Here is a 19,402-nt window from a genome sequence, read left to right as displayed (position 1 = left end):
ATTTAAGAATTGAAATAAAATTATAGAAGGAACATTGATGAAAAGATTGACCTGCCTTACTTGAATTCAAAATAGTAATGTCACAGTGAGTCCAAGAATGAAATTATGTTAATTTCAGAGACAACAATCATTTCCTGAGATCACAGATCTTGGGTTCACGGTGGCGTTTCGCACAAGTGTTAGATGGCACCCATATCATCAACTGGTAATTTCCCGCACGATTGGTTGTCTCTGATAGGTGTAAGTTGCCATCGATGATCTGCTTGATACAGTCATGTCCACAGCAGCTGTTTGCAGAGGAATGTGCTATGACTGTTTAGGCTTTTGTCAAGCCTCTGATTCCGTCAACGTGATCAGTGACTAACACGAGATCAGTCGGAACACGTTAAATCGACGTGGTAAGAAAACGTCGACAACCTTCAGAAGGTTGTTCCCACCAACGCTTGTGCTTTCTCCAGTTGCTCAACGCTTGACAACCAGATCCCAGCATACCTGCAGAACTGCTCGCCTTTTAGATTTGAAAACAGCTTCTTTCGCTTTCGTTAATTCGTGAGGAAGCAACAATGAAAGTCCCATCAGGTCTCGCGTGCCTCTTCGCCCTCGGCTTAATCAGGTGCGTACTGAAACAAAATAGGCTGGTGAACCCATACATATCAACTGACTTGGGACATAAACCAAACAGAGACGTCTTTGCCCGCATTTCCATCAGGCATTGCGAATGCCAGACACCCCCAAATAAATTAAAGGATGTCAATGATGACCTCATCGCCTCGATGCTCGACGGCACGTTGTCCTGGCCCAAGGACAACGATACAACAGCCAGCTGCTGCCAGTCCATCCACACACCAGGCGAGGTTGGTCGCCCCGGCGACAAATTTGAGGCAAGTCAAACTATAAAGCCTGAACATGTGGATTTATGTATTGACTAGGGTGTTTCCCAGAATGTCTGTTCAATTCAGAAAGACCTCACGCAGGGAACTCATAACGCCGCGTTCGAGTTCTTGAAATGTTGCTACTTTGACAAGACGATGCTTGCGGATTGTTTCGATTGATGAAAGTTTTCTGGGATATTTCAGAGGCCGGAAACTGATACTCATGACGTGCCGATCTGGCGCTTGCGTCGTAGGTGGCATTGGATAGGATGTTGATCTGAGAATTTATGACAATGAAGATTACTTGATACTGCCTCCAGTATGCAGACAGTTTATACCCACGGCGACTGATGAGCCCTGGATTGAGAAAATCGTTCTGTTGAGAGCTTCTCTTGACCCCTAGCTGTTGCGACATCGAGAATTTGTAAAGATCCGGCTTGCTGGTGGGGGACGCGACCCCGAAGCTGATCGATTTTGTTTGTCCAGGTGTGACTCAAGGCACTGTAACAAGAATGTGTGACTTGAAAGCTCTTCGCTCGGAATGTGTCCTATAAAGAAGACAACAAGTAGCCGTAACACAATATGGACTTCAAATTGATCAGGAATGTCGGTCAGGGGATCTGTCTGGTCATGCTGGCTTGCTTGCTTGCTTGTTTCAGCATTTATTACCTGCGTAGGCTCACCCCAGTCCCGATCTTCACGCTGAATGTTACAAGATAGAACTTGTTTTCCTGTCAATAGATCCTCTGACAACGGAAGATCTAGACGTTGACACCGCCAATGACCTGAAACTGACGATATATGGTTCAAAATTTCTCACAGCTTGGCTAGCACGCCAGACCTCACGAGAGACTGTATGAAGGTTTTGATCGACTCAATGGCCACCGACGCAAGATTTTGGGCCCCTTCGTACGATGGATCGAATGATGCGACTGTGAGGGAGACTGGCTCGGCTGCTTTGGAAATCTCTTCAAAGCAACCGACGATATCCGTCTCCAGTAAGCCACCTGGGGCAGCGAATCGATTTGCTCTTCCGATCGAGATGTCCAAAGAGTCCACGTCAAAGTGGACCATCGTGCGACGAAGTTGTTTTCGTTGCAGCACTGTCCTGAGTTCTGCCTTGAAGTCGATGTGCCTCTCTGTGCTGCCCCAGATGACGTCGAAGCCAGCCTTTTCCACTCTGGTCCGCTCCAAGTCGTTCACATCTCTCATTCCGACGTGTACAAGCCGGTCCAAGCTGATCGCACGGTGTCCTGGGACCGTTTCCAACATTCCTTTCCAGCACTGCCCTGCGAGCATGGCGATGGGCATCGAGTCAAAATAGCCGCTCAAGACCGTGTCTGGCGTGTTGAAGTCATCATGGGCATCGAACCACACACAACCCAACTGATTGTCTTCAAATCCTCCAGATGCATGCAGTCCGGCGGCGACCCCAACAGCAGAACTGCAATTCCCGGCGAGGACAATGGGGAACGCATTCTGCTGCCGTGCTTGTGTCACAAGTTTCGCTGTGCGTCGAATCACCTCGAAACTGCGGCCAATCTCGCCCTCAAATTCATCTACAGGCTCGATCTCCACCTCATGGACAGGTAGACCAAACACTTGAAGACTCTTGGCTAGACCACGAGCCTTGAGAAAGCCAGGCCCTGCTCCTGGTCCCCTGGCGCGGAAGCCGACATGATACGGGGAAAATATGAGTGAAATCTGCTGAAGAGGTGCTCTTGGCATCTTCTCCTTTGTGCATGAAGACTACGATATTTTGATGGTTGTGGAATACAAGTATGGGAGACAGCAGTATTGTTTACCACTATAGCTCGAGCACGTTCGAGTCACCATTGTACTGTATCTACCTGCTTATCGATAAGCGCCGGTGGCGGGGTGCTAAACATCCCGCCAAAAAAGTTCGGGTTGAGTGACGCAGACGATGATTCTTCACCTGGCACTACACCGTTTCTTGGCCTGCATTGTACATAGCCGCAATGTCTCAAGAACAAGTATCAGATGCTCTGAAGGAGCCCACAACAGACCCAGTGAACACAGAGGAAGTGGGACAAGAAGAAGACGACCTCGAAGACATTTTCGAAGATGACGACTTCGACCTCGACGGCCCGGAGACCAGGTCCTTCAACCGACAAACTGCCAACGGACCAGCAGGCGCCGTTTCAAGATCAAGCAAGCCCTCAGCAAACACACAGGCCAACGTCGACGATCAAATATCTGCACTCTCGAAGCACGCCGCCAAGATCCGCCTCGACGATGTCAAGCAAACCCAGGACCGTGACAAGGACAAGGCCGACCGCGCCACGAGCGAACTCGTGTTGGACCAGCGCACCCGAATGATCCTTCTGCAGATGATCAACCGTGGCATCGTCTCCGAGGTCCACGGCGCAATCAGCACAGGCAAAGAAGCGAACGTTTACGGCGCCGTGCTGCACCCAGACGATGGCTCCGAGCCAGCACAGAAGGCGATCAAGATCTACAAGACAGCGATTCTGGTCTTCAAAGACCGCGAGAGGTACATCACTGGAGAGCACCGCTTTAAGGGCGGCTCGGAGAAGGGAAACAACCGGAAGATGGTCAAGCTGTGGGCTGAGAAAGAATTCCGGAATCTGAGGAGGATCTACTCTGCCGGCATCCCATGTCCAGAGCCGATCTCGCTGAAACTGCACGTACTGGTTATGAACTTCTTGGGAGACAAGAAGGGATGGGCATATCCAAGATTACGGGATGCTCAGGTGTCGAGTGATGACGAGTGGAGGGACCTTTATATTCAGCTGCTCGGCATTATGCGGCGAATGTACCAGGTCTGCAGGCTTGTGCACGCCGATCTGAGCGAGTACAACATTCTTTACCACGACCGCACACTATACATCATTGATGTGTCTCAGAGCGTCGAGCATGACCATCCTCGATCACTCGAGTTTTTGCGCATGGACATCAAGAACGCAGGCGATTTCTTCCGGCGAAAAGGAGTCGACACCCTGGCTGACCGCACAGTCTTCGATTTCATCATTGAATCGCAGGGGCCAGTCGAGGAAGCTGAGATGAGGAAAAGCATCGAAGTGCTTTACGAAAGCAGACCTGCGGTTGGCGAAGACGACCAAGCTATCGCAAACCTCGAGGTAGACAACGAGGTGTTCAGAAACCAGTATATCCCACAAACGCTCGAGCAGGTGTACGACATCGAGGCAGACGGTCAGAAGCTTGGCACAGGACAGGGTGACTCGCTCGTGTACCGAAGCCTCCTCGCTGATCAGGTGGTGCTCTCTAAGGACGACAAGGGCACAGGCGAGGCTGCGGACGGCAGCGCTGGCTCGGATGACGAGTCTGACGACGGCGCATCGTTGAATGAGAGCGGGAGTGAATCCGGCGAAGATGATAGTCGGCCACGGGGAAAGAGGTTTCTTGACAAAGACGAGAAAAGGGTGAGTCAACTCGTCTTCTGCTTCTTCCCGCCTGCTCTTCGAGCTCGTGCTAACTTGAAGACCAGGCCCACAAACAGGCAGTAAAAGAGTCAAAACGTGAGAAGAGGAAAGAGAAGATGCCCAAGTCTGTCAAGAAGAAACTGGTAAATTCAACCTCTAGAAGAAAGAAATAAAGAAGTCAGCCTGCGGAACCGCAGTTTGGCGTTTTCTCGACATTTGAAAATAATTCTACAATGTTCGCCTTGTACGTGTCATCAGACCCTATCAAGAGAAGAATGCAGCACTCGGATGAAGAAGCCAAATTAGCTGGGACAAGCTTGTGTTGGAGCGTTCCGGCCCTGTGTTGGAGCATCCAAGCTTGCTTGATCCTTGGTCTGAGAGCCCATGAGGCCGCTTTGATGACCAAAGAGAGCCCTGACGATTGCTGCTTTCCCTAGACTTCTCTTTGATTGTTTTTGTCTCTTGTTTACTCCAATATATGGGGCAGTCTTCTAATCTGAGACTGGCTTTATGGCAGGCACAAGTTGTGGCTTCTCTCCTTTCTCTTAATTTCTTTTCATTTTCACTTTGGCTGTTTAAAGGCTATTTTTAAAAGCTGAAAGAACAGAAAGGAGAACGAGAAAAGCGGTAAAAAAAATAGAGCAAAACAAAGTGACAAATGAGAAGGTGTTGTGACCCGAGACAGCATATGGGGTTCCAATATCTCGCAAGTTCGAGTCCTGAGGCTGCATCGCCCTTGATGGCATCCTGTTCCAAATCTCGGCTGGTCATCTCACTTTTGGGGTATTAAGGATGACCAAATGCCCTTCCAATCACCGATTATTAATTCTTCGCCGGCACAGTCCAAAAGGAGCACGCGGAAAAAAAAGTGATCGATCAGACAGGCAAACCATCTCACCCCATCCGACAGGCTTCGGGTGGATTTTGCAATGATCGACCTCTTGCAAACAATGATTCTGTGCTCCAGCCTCGATGAAAGACTTCGACCCATCACCCCTCACCTAAACGCTGCTTAACCCAGACTCATGCGCTTTCTCCTGCTGGGCGGGCGCCGGCACCGCAGGAGGTTCAGCGGGCGCCGGCCGTGAGGGATACGCCATATTGCCCTGCATCTGGTACTCCTGCCGGATGCCAGCCAGGCCGGCCGGGGCCATCAGCGGCTCGCGGTATTCGGCCTCCTTCTCCTGTTGGACGAGGTCGCACAGGACACAGCAGCACGCGGTGGCGATGTCGGTCGCGCAGTTGCCGCGGAGGTGGTACTTGTCACGCAGGTCGGCGCGCTGCATGGACATGAGGATCCAGTGCAGGCCGAAGCAGCCTGACGCGCAGAAGAGGAGGCACTGTGTCGCGGAATCCATCAGATCACAATCCCCCCCGCCGAGCACTCTGGTCAAGTGACCACTCAAACTCACAGAGGTGTTGATCGGCTCGTAGCCCTCCATCTTGCCGTCCTTGCGCAGCCTGTGGTGCGTCTTGCCGAACGTGATGCACGGCAGGCAGTAGGTCACGAGACAGAGGTCGACCGGGCTGCAGCACCCGAACAAGGAGCTGTGCCATGCCTGCGCCGTCGGGGGCGAGGCGCTCTTGACGTGCTCCGAGGGCTTGGCGAGCACTGTGTTGAAGCGCTGCTTCCAGTCCTCGACATCATGGTTGTCGATGGGCCCGGGGGAGGCCTGCTGAGGCGCGGTCTGGGAATAAGCTGGGGCGGCCATACCAATGTGCGTGTCTGATTTTCACGATGCTTGTTTGGACTGTGCTCGATATGGGCATAAGTTGCGCTGTTCAAGAGGATGGGCGAGCCCGGAGCTGGCAGCTTTGGGGCTAAGGGCCGGGAGCTGGCTTTCTAGAGGTTATCGCAAGTTCAAGAATGCCAAGGAGATGAGACACAAAGAGACGGCACGTTCCTCGAGTAACGACGTGCCTCCCTTTTGAACACTTTTGCTGCGAAGAAGATGGGTCATGAACTTCATGCCAGTCGGGCTCCAGTGGCTTCAGGCTCTTTCACGTGCAATATTTACGATGTGGCTCTTTTTCTTCTTGCTTGATGCTTCCTGATAGCCCGGCTGAACTCGCACGTGCTGCGCACAGATCCAAGAAACAATGGAAGCTCCTTTTATCTTTCAGCTGCGGAGCGCTACAGCATCTTGAGACCAGGAATCAGGGATATCGAGTATTAGCATAACCTCCGCTGACGCCACGGGCTGCGTCGCTGCGGGTTGGTAAATTTGGTGGCATTCCTAGCTGAGGCTCGGTGGGCAGGAGGCGCTGCTCTGGGCAAGTCCCTGTTTTGACCTCGAATGTCTTTTTCAGATGCCAAAAACTTGCCCAAAGGGCATTCGCACAAGGAGGGTGAGGGGGCAGAGAGACAAAGAAAATGGTATCCGCGCGGTTCAGAAGTTACATGACAGACCATCAATAATTCTCTGGTGAATTGTGTCCTGCAATAAAACGGTTGGGTCAAGCCACACCCATATATCGGAAAACGCTTAAAATTCTGTTTTGACTTGTTCAATTACACGATCTGGCCTTGAAGGCATCTCCACCAAGTCGTTAAATGTTTTTAATTACACTCTTTTGGCCCATCATCCCTTCATGCTTGGAGATTTCTTACATGCGTAGTATGTGATGCGAGGGATGAAGACCATTATGACCTATATACAGCGTCTTAATACTTTTTTGATATGAATCTCCTTCAGGTCCGAATTGCAACGATGGTCTTATAAGCTCTGTTTACTAGGATGTAAATATATAGGTAGTGGCACGGCTGTGCAGTGGTTGAAGGTAAGTAAATTTAATTCGGAGCAGGCATACATAAGAAAATAAATACCATAAATTTCGATTTTCAATTTTCAATCTTACTAAAAGAATAGGCGCTCTACTTCAACGTAGACAGGTAGTTGAGTGCCTGTTTCTGTGATAGAGCGAATCTCGTGCACGTGAGAGGGCAAATTGTGTTTGAAGCGTGATCTTTGCCAGCTAAGGGGCCCCTCCGCCCTTCCGCTTCAGCTTTCATACCAAATTTGCGTTGAAGTTTGAGTTCAGAATCCAGCATGTATAAGGCTGTGCTGCTGATGGCTTCCAACTTTGGAGTATGGGAGGAACTGCTTGAACGTACCAGTTCAGCTGCCGAGGCACATTTACGAGTGGAGCCCAGTTCCTTACAATCATGTTGACAACTAAGCTGACACCAAGGATTCCTAACCCAAGGAAGACAAATCAGAAGACTTGCTCTCCAAGAATCTGATCAAAGCGGTGAGGGCGTAAGCCATGGTGGTGTCCGAGAGGTCAGGCCAGCTCCGGCCCGAAGCCGAGCGCCGACTCGCACCTGCGCAAGTGAGCGCGGTCAAGTGGCCGTAGATAATTCGTCACGGGTAGGAAGGATTGCGTTGAAAGGGTGTGAGGCTTGGTTTGAAGACCTCAAGAATATTACTTAAGTAGCTTCTCAGACCATCTCTAGGAGTCAATCCGAGATTGTCTCCGGTATCTCGCCCTTCCTTGTGCTCCCTTCCTCGCCCATGAGTCACACTGTCTCCCGCCCTCTGCCAAAGACCTTACAAAACATCCTACTCTTAGCTTTTACCTCTACAAGATTACCACTTCCTCTGAAATTTGAGTCAAAAATGGCCGAACCATCAGTCTTTCATTTTCCAATCGAAGCACCCATCGCAAACGACCGGGTGAAGCTCGTCCCCTTCGACCTCGACCTCCACGGCGCGGCCTTCATCGCCCAGTCCGCCGACCACCCTGAGCTCTATGCCAACATCTCTTTCATACCATTCTCCACCGTGAACGACATGAAGGCAGCATTCACCAAGCCCGACACGATCCTCTCCCTGTCCAACCCGGCGCACACGACCCTGGCCATCATCGACAAGACCAGGGACCGCTCCCCGGAGGACCCAGACGGGGAGCTCGCGGGCATGGTGGCCTACATCAACACCTCCAAGGCGCACCTCAGCAGCGAGGTGGGCGCCATCATCGTGCTGCCCAGGTACCAGCGCTCGCACGTCACGTCCAACACGGTGGGGCTGATGATGCAGCACGGGTTTGCGCGGCCGGAGCAGGGCGGGATGGGCCTGCAGCGGATGCAGTGGCACTGCAGCACGGCGAATGCTGCCAGCGCCAGAGTTGCAGAGAGGATGGGATTTGAAAAGGTTGGTGTTATTCCTTACCACATGAAGTTCCCGCTGGGAAGGAGGTATGGGAAGCAGGGCAATGGCAAGCCTCTCCCGCCGGGGAGTCACCCGGATGATGTGTGGAGGGACACATTTTACTACAGCATGAGCTGGGATGTGTGGGAGAGCGAGGCTAGGGAGAAGGTTGAGAAGGTGATGAGTCGCTGAGGCGATGATAATGACGGTATCCGAATTCATATGGTAAGTGCCAAAATGTCGGGCTCGAGGTGGCAGTGCTCACACTACGCATATTCCCCTTCCAAGGTGTGCCCGCAGACATTCGAGCAAGACATAGAGTCATAGCGATGATGTCTCGTATTCCTTCAACAGCCTTATAAACAGCCTAGAAAATATTACTTGAAGATTACTCGCCACTGCCACGCCTTTAGCTGCGCCATTGGAAGGCCCACTTTGGAAAGTGTAGAGCAATTGTGATGCCATGAGAACCATGAAGCGCCATGTACTTGAATATACTTTCACATAACAAACCAAAAGTACAAGCAGGAGACAATTCAGAGCGTTCATTTTATCAGTCGATGGCTGAGAAATAGAGAAGCATTGTTTGAGCAGACTCGAAGTCGACGTATAAAAGAAACGCAAGAAGTGTGAGTGGAGATTCGCTCTCGAGTCTTCCAGGATGGGGCAGGAATGGTCTGTGCATCGACTTACAATCATCTCCGCGAACAAACTGTTGCCTAGATGCAAGCACATACCTTTGTTTCTATTTCGTAGGATATTTTCTCTTTCAATGCCCCATCAGCGGAGACCTTTGGAAGTTTACGACTTTCACACACAAATTCAAAATTGTTGCTGAGTTCTCAATGATGCCAGCTAGTCACGTTGTCGAGCCCAGAAAGGGATATGCGCACACCCACACTATCATCCTCCTCCACGGCCGCGACAGTACGAGCGCCGAGTTCGCCAGCGAGCTTTTCGAGAGCGAGGCCTCGGCCTTGGATTCATCAGAGGACAGCAAAAGGACCTTGCCGGATCTCTTGCCGACAATACGATGGGTGTTCCCTACAGCGCCGATGCTGCGGTCGGCACGCTTCGACACGGACATGTCACAGTGGTTCGACATGTGGTCCACCGAGAACCCGGACGAGCGGCCTGAAGTACAACTGCCGGGGCTGAAGGACAGCGTCTCTGCCTTGGTGGAAGTCGTCCGAGAGGAGGAGAGGGACGTGGCAAGGGACAGGATCTTTATTGGCGGTATCAGTCAGGGCTTTGTGGTCGCTGTGGCGGCTTTCTTTGCTGGGGAGGCCATGTCCGGGCTCGCTGGACTGATTGGGCTGAGCAGTTGGATGCCGTTGTCTGGCGAGCTGGGTGATGAGGACGGGCGGGAGCAGCTCAGATTAGTGTTTGGAGAGACCAGCAGTGGGCCCTTCTCGGGGCCCATCTCAGGGCCCAGAAGTCCGGTGCCTGTTTTCCTAGGCCACTCGAGTGACGATCCTGTCGTCTCTGTAAGCCATGGCAGGGCGTTGAGGGACACACTCAAGCGGTTCTCAGATATATTTGGGGAGGTGGAATGGCACGAGTACGAGGATGGAGGCCACTGGCTGAACGAGCCCCAGGGTGTGGACGATCTTGTTGCCTTTCTGAAGAAACACATGAATGCTGTGTTGAGCGCTTGAGACGGGGAGCAGGGGGAGGTTAATATTCCACGGGTGACGGTTCCATCTTAGGCGCAGGAGCTACCCCGCCATAGGGACCCTGACTGCCCAGGCTAGCGCTGATCTGCAATTGACCGGATTTGAGGAAGCTCCAATTTTAGTCAAGGCGAAGCTTAAAAAAAAAGTCCAAACCTTCACATCGAGAAAATCCAATTTCTCGTCGGAGCATGTGAAAGGCATGCGACACTGCACGATTACAACACCACGAACATGGCAGAACCTCACAAGCCTGGCGACGGGCCCTCGGCGCCTTCGAATGCCCCTTCTGCAGCGGCTGAGACCACATCAACGCCCACTGGCCAGTCCGCTTCACATGCGCCTGCCAACGATGGTGACAAGCCTGGCCGCAATAAGAACTGGGACGACAGGCGCCGCCAGAAGGCCAGGAGCCGTGGCGGCCGTGGGCAAGGAGGTCGAGGAGGCCGAGGCGATCGAGACAATCGCGACCGCGATGGCTCAAGGTCAGTCACTCTCTTCACTTCCAAAGTATTTCTCTCGTCGCCCTTGAGATACGCAGACTGAGCATGCCAAAGCGACTGACCCAATCCTCAGAGGCGACCAAGCCCGCATACCAAACCCGCGCCCCGCTGAGCGAAAAACCCGATTCGACCCGGCCCTCGTCCCCGAGTCCAACATGAGCATCCCCTTCTCCGCCGAGGAGATTGCCGCCGAGGACCGCCGCCCCAAGCGCAAGGTCGCCGTGCTGATTGGGTACGCCGGCACCGGATACAAGGGCATGCAGATGAACCACCACGAGAAGACCATCGAGGGCGACCTGTTCGCGGCCTTTGTCGCCGCCGGCGCCATTGCCAAGAGGAACGCCGACGACCCCAAGAAGTCTAGCTTCATCCGCTGCGCCAGGACTGACAAGGGCGTGCACGCTGCCGGCAACGTCGTCTCGCTCAAGCTGACCATCGAGGACCCCGACATTGTCAGCAAGATCAACGAGAAGCTGCCTGAGCAGATCCGCGTCTGGGGCATCCAGAGGACCAACAATGCCTTCAACTGCTACCAGGCCTGCGACTCGAGGTGGTACGAGTACCTGCTGCCCAGCTACTCGCTCCTGCCGCCCCACCCGCAGAGTTACCTGGGCAAGAAGATCATCAGCTCTGCCGAGGAGAAGGGCGTGTCAGAGGAACGCTTCAAGCCTTGGAACGACATCAAGGAGTTCTGGGACGATGTGGAAAAGAACGATATTCAGCCCATTCTAGCCAAGCTGGACGACAAGACCCGCGAGGAGGTCGTACGATTAATGCATCTTTCTACCGAGGAGATTCAGCCAGAAGACGAGCCCAAAGACCTCTCGTCCACCAAGCGAAAAGCCGAAGAGGAGACTGACTCCGACGCCCCATCCAAGAAGGCCAAGACTGAGCAGACCGAGGTTGACCAAAGCGCTGAGACGATTGCTTCGGGAGACGCAGAGGTAAAGGAAGGGCAGGCTGAAGAGACCAAGCTCGAGGATCCTACGGCAGCTTCAGATCCGATGGAGGTCGATGGGAAGCCAACAGATCCCCCAACTGAGAAAGTCGAAGACACAACGACCGAAAAACCCAAATACATACCCACACCCGCCGAGCTTGCCCTGCGCGAAATCAAGACGGCTTATGTGGCCGCCAAGCGCCGGTATCGAGTCTCACCTGCGCGCATCCAGCAGCTGCAGGCCGCGCTGGACCAGTACCAGGGAACCAACAACTTCCACAACTACACCATCAAGAAACCCTACAAGGACCCCTCGGCCAAACGCCACATCCGCTCCTTCGAGGTCAACCCCAGCCCCATTCAGATTCGTGACACCGAGTGGCTGTCGCTCAAGGTCCACGGCCAGAGCTTCATGATGCACCAGATCCGTAAGATGGTCGCCATGGCTGTGCTGTGTGTGCGGTGCGCCGTGCCTGTCTCAATCATCAAAGAGACCTACGGCCCGACGCGGATATCCATCCCCAAGGCGCCCGGTCTGGGCCTGCTCCTCGAACGGCCTGTTTTCGAGAGCTACAGCAAGAAGGCTACGGGGTCATTTGACAGGGAACCCCTGGAGTTCACAAAGTTCGATAAGAAGATTGAGGATTTCAAGCAGGAACATATCTATAAACGCATCTATGAGACGGAGGAGAACGAGAACTCGTAAGTCTGCGCCTACTTGAGCGGTTGCGGCTCCGGTCTGTCTTGGTTTAGGCTGACACGCTTTCCTATCAGATTCCACATCTTCTTCCATCAGCTGGATAATTTTGAGACGGACTCCTTCCTCTGGGTCACCGCACACGGCATCGAGGCCGCGTTTCAGCCTAAGGAGAGATATGATCCTAAGCTCATCAAGGCTATCCCAAAGGCATTGCAGGAGGAGGAGGAGGGCGACGAGGACCCCGAGAACGGCGAGGGCTAGATGCCCGTAGCCTTCTCGGCTTTGGCAGTTCGCTCGTTGACGCTTTCCAAAACTCAGATACAGCAATGGCTGCCCGGTCTCTCACGCGTAGCTGGAGAGCCTCGTGGGCTGATTACCTTGGAGAACCGTTAACATGTCGCGATGGCCTCATCTCTGGAGATTTAACTTCGAGCAAGAGCCTTAGCGGAATGGTCCCTTAACCACAGGACGCGCCATCATTCAGGATGCCGAGATGATCCCTGTTGTTCACTTCGGCCTGCCAGCATCGATCACCATGATCATCCCTCTGCTACTTCAGGCCTAATTCCAGGCTGTGCTACTGTAGTACACCCATTGCGCAGTAGCATATGAGATCTAGCGGTCGTGGCATTCCTGGGCACTCACCTGTAACCCGAAGCTTGTTGCTTCGGATGGTGTGGCGTAAGTCAGGCTCTGATCTTTGCCCAAGGACTCCTAAGATCTAAATCAATGGAAACACCAATACAATTGCCTTTTTGCACTTCCCACATAATTCTGTCCGTGACGTGATGGCTCCCAAGCAAACCACCGCAATGATCGTGCTTGACCCTGGAGAACATGCCCACTAATGAAGTAGTTTCGATCAGTAGACAGGCCCTCTGCATCTTGGATGATGCCCTGCTACAGGGCGGTCTAATCAGGGGTGATAACTCACAAATTCGCATAGCCACTCTTTTCGATCCGGACAATGGAGAATTAGGAGAGCGGTGGACTTAGTCTTGAATTACGACCCGATCTACATTTTTATCCACCAACTAAATTCTTCAACTCTACACATTATCTATACTTCTCTATTATCTGCTACTGTTGCATTGGGCTCGAGCTGCCAGAATCCGAGCTGCGAGAGCTTGAGCTACTAGAGCTGCTGACCTCACGTATCCTTCCACGTCCCATCCCTACCATCGGTATCGGCATCGTCATTGGGAAAAGCGGCAACGGAGGCAGAGGCGGTAGCGGTGGGAGGCCAGGCACCATCGGCACCGTCGGCGGCGCAGGAAGTCTGTGGCTCCTCCTTCTCCGCCTTCTCCTCCCGCTGCTGTTGCTGCCGCCGTCCAGTCCGCCCTCCCTCGCCGCGTCCACCTGCCTCGCCAGCACGCACCCGCCGTCCTTGCACCACTGGCACCACCGCGCCGGGTTCGCGCAGGCTCCGCCGCCGTGGCGACAGTGGTATGTGCTTCTGCACTGGCATGCTACCATGTTGGCTGGTACTTGTGCGACTTGCTCGTCGGCCATTTTGTCGTTCCTAAGATTAGTAAATTGACTTCAATTTAAGGATTCCTGAATATTTTACTGCTCTGTTTTGCTCTCTTGGAGTCTAGGGTGCATGTGAGGCAGCGGGAGAGGAGAGGAATTATATTATATCAGGCATACTGGTGACTTGGAGGGGCTGTGGGTCTGTCTGATCCTTTCCTCAGTCACAGTAAAGATCTCACGAGAAGCAAAATTCTGAAGCACGTACTCACATGAACCGAATGAATCACTGTGACGATGCTATCACACCAGCCACTTGAGCAGCGGTAATCATAGATTGGCTGACGCTAACATTGAAGCTGACATGAGTTTAGAAACGACTGCAAAAGGCATAATACGTAACTAAAGATCGTTGAGGCTGGTGGAGGACGGGTGTCAGCTATATTTACACTACACATTGTGCAGCGACAAGAGCTCTGCGGTACAACTGCGATCCGCGGGGTAGCGATATGTTACATACTAAAGTTAAGATTAAGCATATGTTCTTAGTCTTGATACAAATTAGCATATGCGGTCAGCTGATCTGCACCGTTGCGTTTCAGGGTCCGATAGAAGTCTAAATGCTGACATCTGGAACCACGTCTCGAGTACCTAGGTCAATGAAGGCGCAACGAATACCGCAACAGCTCATTGAAGCGGGGTACCCGGCTCTTTGGTCTACTTCGTTCGTGATGAGTCCCAGTATACGTGTGTGAATAACCTGACATCGTTAATTATCTCCGAAGTAAATCCATCATGACGTCCAATGCCGATGCCCCCGGAGCGGCGCCCAAAGACGATTATGTACTCACTCGTGACTTCCTGGATAACAACCGGTAAGTGGAGACACTCTGATAATATTCCACCTTCCAGTTCTATTCAGCTCTAATATGTCTCAGCATAAACTTACTGCACTGCCTTTGGGTCAAAATCTTCGGCTACGTGACTCACCCAAAGATCCCAATTCAGAGCGCCAATCTACGCGTGGCAGATGTTGGCACCGGCACCGGGTAAGCTGAGGCTCAAGTAGAGGAAGCAAACTTTTCCATGCGGTCATTCTATTCTCGATTGACAATTACGTAACCAGCATCTGGCTTTTAGACGTCCGAGAGTTGGCTGCTCCAACCGCCCGTCTCGAAGGCTTCGATATCTCCTTCGACGCTGTCCCCCCGGCCGAGACACTGCCATCAAACGTGAAATTCAGACACTGGGATGTAAAGCAGGATTTGCCTGAAGATCTTGTTGGCGCCTTTGACATCGTTCATCTGCGTTCCTTATCTTTTGTTTTGTTGAACAGCCAAGTCCCTAACGTGGTTGAACGGCTTTTCAAGATGCTCAGTGAGTTCCTTGCCTCTGGTGCTGATCATCCCGCATACCAAGAGCAGGCCACTCTGAGATGATCTCTGACGAAGCACAATCTAGAGCCGGGCGGCTACCTCCAATGGGGCGAACCTGATTTTAAATCGGTCCGCACAGACAAGACCAGGCCTGAAAATAAGACAGAGCACCTGTCTGAGTTGTTCAATCTGCTATCTGTAGAGGACCTGCGAACCAGGCCAACATGGCTCACCGATCTGCCAGTCACCTTGTCGACCGCGGGCTTCGTCCAAGTGGAGGTGGAAAAGATCGACCCCCCACCGCACATGGCATTTATTCTACACGAAGGCGGGCTGATGATGTACGAGATCTTCGGTCGCAAGACGAAGAACGAAAAGATACGGCAAGAGATCACTCGGCTGCTTCCTTTGGCAGTTGAGGAATCGAGGCAAGGGGCCTACACAACCGCGACACGGTGGACGGTGATTGGGAAAAAGCCGGAGGTATGAATCAAAAGGTGAGCTGCACGAGGATATGAGAAGCTGGCGGTGCCACACTTAGTTTTATGGTTCGTGACGTTTATCTATTTCCGACATCATTGGACCCGAATGAATAGTTGTATCCTCCAAATATCTACGTGTTAACACCGAGACCTAAATTACGAAAAACTTAGTAATTTCATCATCTTGAGAGAAGAAGAACTGTCTGATATTGAGATTGGGATAGACGGAGGTGTGCCTTCGAAATTATGACGATTATATATCAGTCTTTCTCGCTTTTCTCAATATCTATTACGATTTCACAATGACCGAAGTCTTATATCTATTGCTGAATATCTGGATTTAAATTTTATATACTCAACGCCTTTAATCTAGATCAGACTGGTATCTATTAGTTTGAAATTTTATCTTGTCCGGCCTCTCTACACACAAACTTTCCACGTATTTATGTAGTGCTCGGTGTGACCGCACGTGCGTGATGTAGGACGTAAAATAACATCCCCGGTACAGCCTGTAACTTCACCGTACCACGTTGAACCTTCTTCGTAGCAAGCGTGCATAGATTCGGCCTTACGTAACTCATCTAAGTCAACATGACTTACTGGACAGTCTGCGTACCACGACATCCGACGTAAAGTGACATGGTTTTATCTAATGTCCGAAAGACTCGGAGATGCTTATAAAGCCGAAGAAATTGTGGTTCGATGCCGAGGCTGTTAGCTTTCCTTTTGCCTGAAATCCACCTTCAAAGTTTGAGCCTCGTAATTATTGATTATTGATACATCTGTCGAACCTTCGCCGCGGACGAGGCATGATTGGCTTTCACTGCTCGAGGGGAGGTTTCAATGCGGCTCTCACGATTTACCTAGCTATTACAACCTCGCATTTTGCTGGAAGCTGTCCGAGGCCCGACCTTCTTGGGATGTCAGACGACTGTTCACGTTAAATAAAGATCCGGAGAGCTTTGACGGGACTTTGCTGACATGTGCCAATGCCCGCATTCCTTACCTGGCGGGTCGTTAAAATGTTGTCTGATTTCCGCCGGCAGACTGCTACATGATCTATAGATGTCGTGGTTGCCAGACAATGCTCCAGCTCGGTAACGAGGCGGCATGATGTCCCGGAATAAAGAGCCACTAGTTGGCAACCACATCACTTTCCGACTGCTTCCGGGAAGCTGGCAACTTGGATCTTACACAGCTCACTGTTATACAAGAGTTGTAGCCACATCAGGCCCAATCTTTGCGCCGTTTGTGTTCCGATCGAAAGTCCGTCAATACCGATCATGTCGAGCGGAAAGTGGCCACCTTCAAATGGACGTGCATAGCGTGGGTTCGGGGATTCCGCCCCAGCTAGTCTCGCTGCTGTCCGAATCCTCCTATCCCGTTCCTGAGATGCCCAGAACATACGAAACGCAATTCCAAGTGGATCGACGGTCACATCAAGAGCACACAACTGGCACATACTCCACTTGCAGTCCCCAACACATCCATCAGGCTCCAAAGGTGGCCGTAAGTCATGATGCCTCGAAATTGGCCACACCTCGACAGCCTTTAAAGAAACGTGGCAGGCCGCAGAAGATTGAAGATCCTGGTGCGCCTTTGACGTCTAAGAAGGTATGCGAAAATTCTGTCTGAATGAGCCCTGGCCTTTCCGTAGAAGCTTTTCAGAAGCTCATCTGTCGCAGCGACGCCGTACGCAAGTTCTCAATGCGCAGCGCGCCTACCAGTCACGAAAGGAAGTGACTATCTCATCTCATCCCACAAGAATAGGAATTTGAAACTGGAAGCCACGGTCGTGAAACTCAAGAATCTCGTGAAGTCGTTAGGCGAACAGCTGGCTCAGGCTGACGCCCTAGCTTCCTACCCCCATTTGGCGTCTAGCCTGCGCGATACAGTGGCTGCTTGTGCGGCTCTGGCAGAAGAAGCAGACCGAGGCAACTTTAAGGGCCATCATCATTCTGCTCAACCTCGCATACGAGATGAGAGCTCTTCGTCAGTGCTAGGAGACCCATGCGGGCTGCTCACGTACGTAACAAGCTCGGTTGCTGTTTAATAATTCAGCCCGGTTCGGCTGAATTAACAACGCTCTGCCACAGCTGTTGCCCTTTTGCTATCTCTTCTTGCCGTATAAAACGGCCAGTCGCATGCACACGATGCATGCCTGGGCAGTCAGGAAGGTGTCTCTGTTCCTCCATTTTCAAAAAGCAATCTCTCTATTCCAGCACTATCTTCCGCACTTCATTTGATCAACCATGTCTGAGTCAGCCATCAAAAAGGTTTTGGTTGTGGGAGCCACTGGCAATGTCGGTAAATCAACATTGAAAGCATTGTCAGAAGACGGATTCCAAGTCACTGGACTGAGTCGACAGGTGCCCTCGGAAAGTGCCCTCGGTGACGTGAAGCTCCTTCAGACTGACTACTCTGCTTCTTCACTGCTCGAGGCTTTCAGAGGCCAAGACGCAGTCGTCAGCGCGGTCTCCAGCACCGCGCCCGGGTCACTTGAGCTTCAAAAGTCTTTGATCGATGTTGCCATCGCAGCAGGCGTGAGGATCTTCGTCCCCTCCGAGTTCGGCATGGACACCTCGGTTCGCTCAGCACCCAACTTCATCCCGTTTCTCGCAGAGAAAATCGCCGTCCTCGATTACCTCAAAGAACGCCAGGACAAGATTTCGTGGATTGCTGTCGTCACGGGGGCGATGTTCGACTGGGGATCCAAAATTCCAGTATTTTTGGGATGGAATGTGAATGCTCGTACTGCCACAATATACGATGGTGGAGACATCTCCTACGACGCCACAAACCTGGACCAGGTTGGTAGAGCTATAGCCAAGAGCTTGAAGAAGCCCGAGCTCACCAAGAATCAATACGTCTATGTGAACAGCTTCACAGTGACGCAAAATGAGATTCTGAGAGCCCTGGAGAAGGTCACTGGCGAGAAATTTACCATATCTCAGGGCACTGTTGAAGACCTTTGGCAGGGCGGAGCCGCGCAGTTGAAGGAAGGCAAGCCACTAGGAGTATTGGGTATGCTCGCCGGAACCGTTTATGGAAAGGGAAGAATCTCGAATTTCTCGGCTACTCAAGTCTTATGGAATGTGAACATCGGCTCGGCGCAAGAAAACCTGGACGAGTCGCTCAGGAGCTTGATATCGGGGGGCAAGTGAGCTATCATCGAAGATCCGCCCGTTCACGGTTCTTTCCAGAACACAAAACGTTCAATAAGCAACCACATCGTAGTTGCCCCAGCTATTTTTTACTAATTAAATATGTATGATATTCAAAAGATTTCACCCTAGCTCAAGATCCCTAAATCATTTACAAATTACTGTTAAGTATTATATAAGCAATTTAATGTGATAGAATTAAAATGCTTTATATCCTCTGTTTGAAGCTTCTACGGCATGGTAACTTCCAAACCTGGTAATAGGACTGACGCTTATATTGCCGACCTGGTAGGCCCGTATACTGGACATCTCGGTGTTCCAGGACTTCCAAAGCTGCACTATCAGCCTACAGTATTTCTACCTCGACCCTACAACCGTTGATTTCATTCAGCGCAAGGTACAAGCTGACCTAGCCAATCAGAGAGCTGGCCTTACGTCTGATGCGAAGCTCGCTACGCATGATCCAAGACCTTAAAAGCTTGCCCCAAATTTGAGAGCTCCCCGGAACCAATAGGTCAGCAATTACGATCGATTCCATCAAGTTCTTTCCTTTTCTTCCTAGGAGCTCTTGGGCTTTGCCTTGCCGCTCGCCCCCACTGGCGCCACCTGTGGACGGGCTGTCTCATGCTTGCTTCAACCCTGCTCC

At 51.8% G+C, this 19,402-nt stretch overlaps 10 protein-coding genes across 10 annotated transcripts; 7 read left to right on the top strand and 3 right to left on the bottom strand.

The window, feature by feature from the left end:
* Positions 1–563: 563 nt before the first annotated feature.
* On the top strand, positions 564–1,052 carry J7T55_008009 (uncharacterized protein; the record flags this gene model as incomplete). The annotated part of the gene is made up of 3 exons (XM_053131160.1): positions 564–613; positions 683–854; positions 942–1,052. 3 exons carry the CDS (start codon positions 564–566, stop codon positions 1,050–1,052), a joined length of 333 nt encoding a protein of 110 aa, XP_052990844.1.
* Positions 1,053–1,688: 636 nt separating this feature from the next.
* Positions 1,689–2,600, bottom strand: J7T55_008008 (Arginase; the record flags this gene model as incomplete). Its single annotated transcript, XM_053131159.1, has 1 exon — positions 1,689–2,600. The coding sequence occupies one exon, from the start codon at positions 2,598–2,600 to the stop codon at positions 1,689–1,691; it is 912 nt and encodes a 303-aa protein (XP_052990843.1).
* Positions 2,601–2,851: 251 nt separating this feature from the next.
* On the top strand, positions 2,852–4,746 carry J7T55_008007 (serine threonine-protein kinase rio1; the record flags this gene model as incomplete). Its single annotated transcript, XM_053131158.1, has 3 exons — positions 2,852–4,297; positions 4,363–4,440; positions 4,735–4,746. 3 exons carry the CDS (start codon positions 2,852–2,854, stop codon positions 4,744–4,746), a joined length of 1,536 nt encoding a protein of 511 aa, XP_052990842.1.
* Positions 4,747–5,298: 552 nt separating this feature from the next.
* On the bottom strand, positions 5,299–6,009 carry J7T55_008006 (uncharacterized protein; the record flags this gene model as incomplete). Its single annotated transcript, XM_053131157.1, has 2 exons — positions 5,299–5,637; positions 5,710–6,009. The coding sequence occupies 2 exons, from the start codon at positions 6,007–6,009 to the stop codon at positions 5,299–5,301; spliced, it is 639 nt and encodes a 212-aa protein (XP_052990841.1).
* A 1,908-nt stretch (positions 6,010–7,917) lies between these two features.
* Positions 7,918–8,640, top strand: J7T55_008005 (gnat family; the record flags this gene model as incomplete). The annotated part of the gene is made up of 1 exon (XM_053131156.1): positions 7,918–8,640. One exon carries the CDS (start codon positions 7,918–7,920, stop codon positions 8,638–8,640), a length of 723 nt encoding a protein of 240 aa, XP_052990840.1.
* Positions 8,641–9,296: 656 nt separating this feature from the next.
* J7T55_008004 (uncharacterized protein) lies at positions 9,297–10,106 on the top strand (the record flags this gene model as incomplete). Its single annotated transcript, XM_053131155.1, has 1 exon — positions 9,297–10,106. The coding sequence occupies one exon, from the start codon at positions 9,297–9,299 to the stop codon at positions 10,104–10,106; it is 810 nt and encodes a 269-aa protein (XP_052990839.1).
* Positions 10,107–10,355: 249 nt separating this feature from the next.
* J7T55_008003 (uncharacterized protein) lies at positions 10,356–12,525 on the top strand (the record flags this gene model as incomplete). Its single annotated transcript, XM_053131154.1, has 3 exons — positions 10,356–10,606; positions 10,698–12,266; positions 12,339–12,525. The coding sequence occupies 3 exons, from the start codon at positions 10,356–10,358 to the stop codon at positions 12,523–12,525; spliced, it is 2,007 nt and encodes a 668-aa protein (XP_052990838.1).
* An 889-nt stretch (positions 12,526–13,414) lies between these two features.
* J7T55_008002 (uncharacterized protein) lies at positions 13,415–13,732 on the bottom strand (the record flags this gene model as incomplete). Its single annotated transcript, XM_053131153.1, has 1 exon — positions 13,415–13,732. The coding sequence occupies one exon, from the start codon at positions 13,730–13,732 to the stop codon at positions 13,415–13,417; it is 318 nt and encodes a 105-aa protein (XP_052990837.1).
* Positions 13,733–14,529: 797 nt separating this feature from the next.
* J7T55_008001 (uncharacterized protein) lies at positions 14,530–15,599 on the top strand (the record flags this gene model as incomplete). The annotated part of the gene is made up of 4 exons (XM_053131152.1): positions 14,530–14,609; positions 14,673–14,783; positions 14,861–15,111; positions 15,196–15,599. The coding sequence occupies 4 exons, from the start codon at positions 14,530–14,532 to the stop codon at positions 15,597–15,599; spliced, it is 846 nt and encodes a 281-aa protein (XP_052990836.1).
* A 2,245-nt stretch (positions 15,600–17,844) lies between these two features.
* J7T55_008000 (NmrA-hypothetical protein) lies at positions 17,845–18,756 on the top strand (the record flags this gene model as incomplete). The annotated part of the gene is made up of 1 exon (XM_053131151.1): positions 17,845–18,756. The coding sequence occupies one exon, from the start codon at positions 17,845–17,847 to the stop codon at positions 18,754–18,756; it is 912 nt and encodes a 303-aa protein (XP_052990835.1).
* Positions 18,757–19,402: the final 646 nt, after the last annotated feature.

Source organism: Diaporthe amygdali (genome assembly GCF_026229845.1).
Source record: "Diaporthe amygdali strain CAA958 chromosome Unknown NODE_25_length_736740_cov_64_583793, whole genome shotgun sequence".
NCBI lineage: Eukaryota > Fungi > Ascomycota > Sordariomycetes > Diaporthales > Diaporthaceae > Diaporthe > Diaporthe amygdali.
Note: the sequence above shows the minus strand (reverse complement) of the source record. Positions and strands in the feature narration are given on the sequence as shown.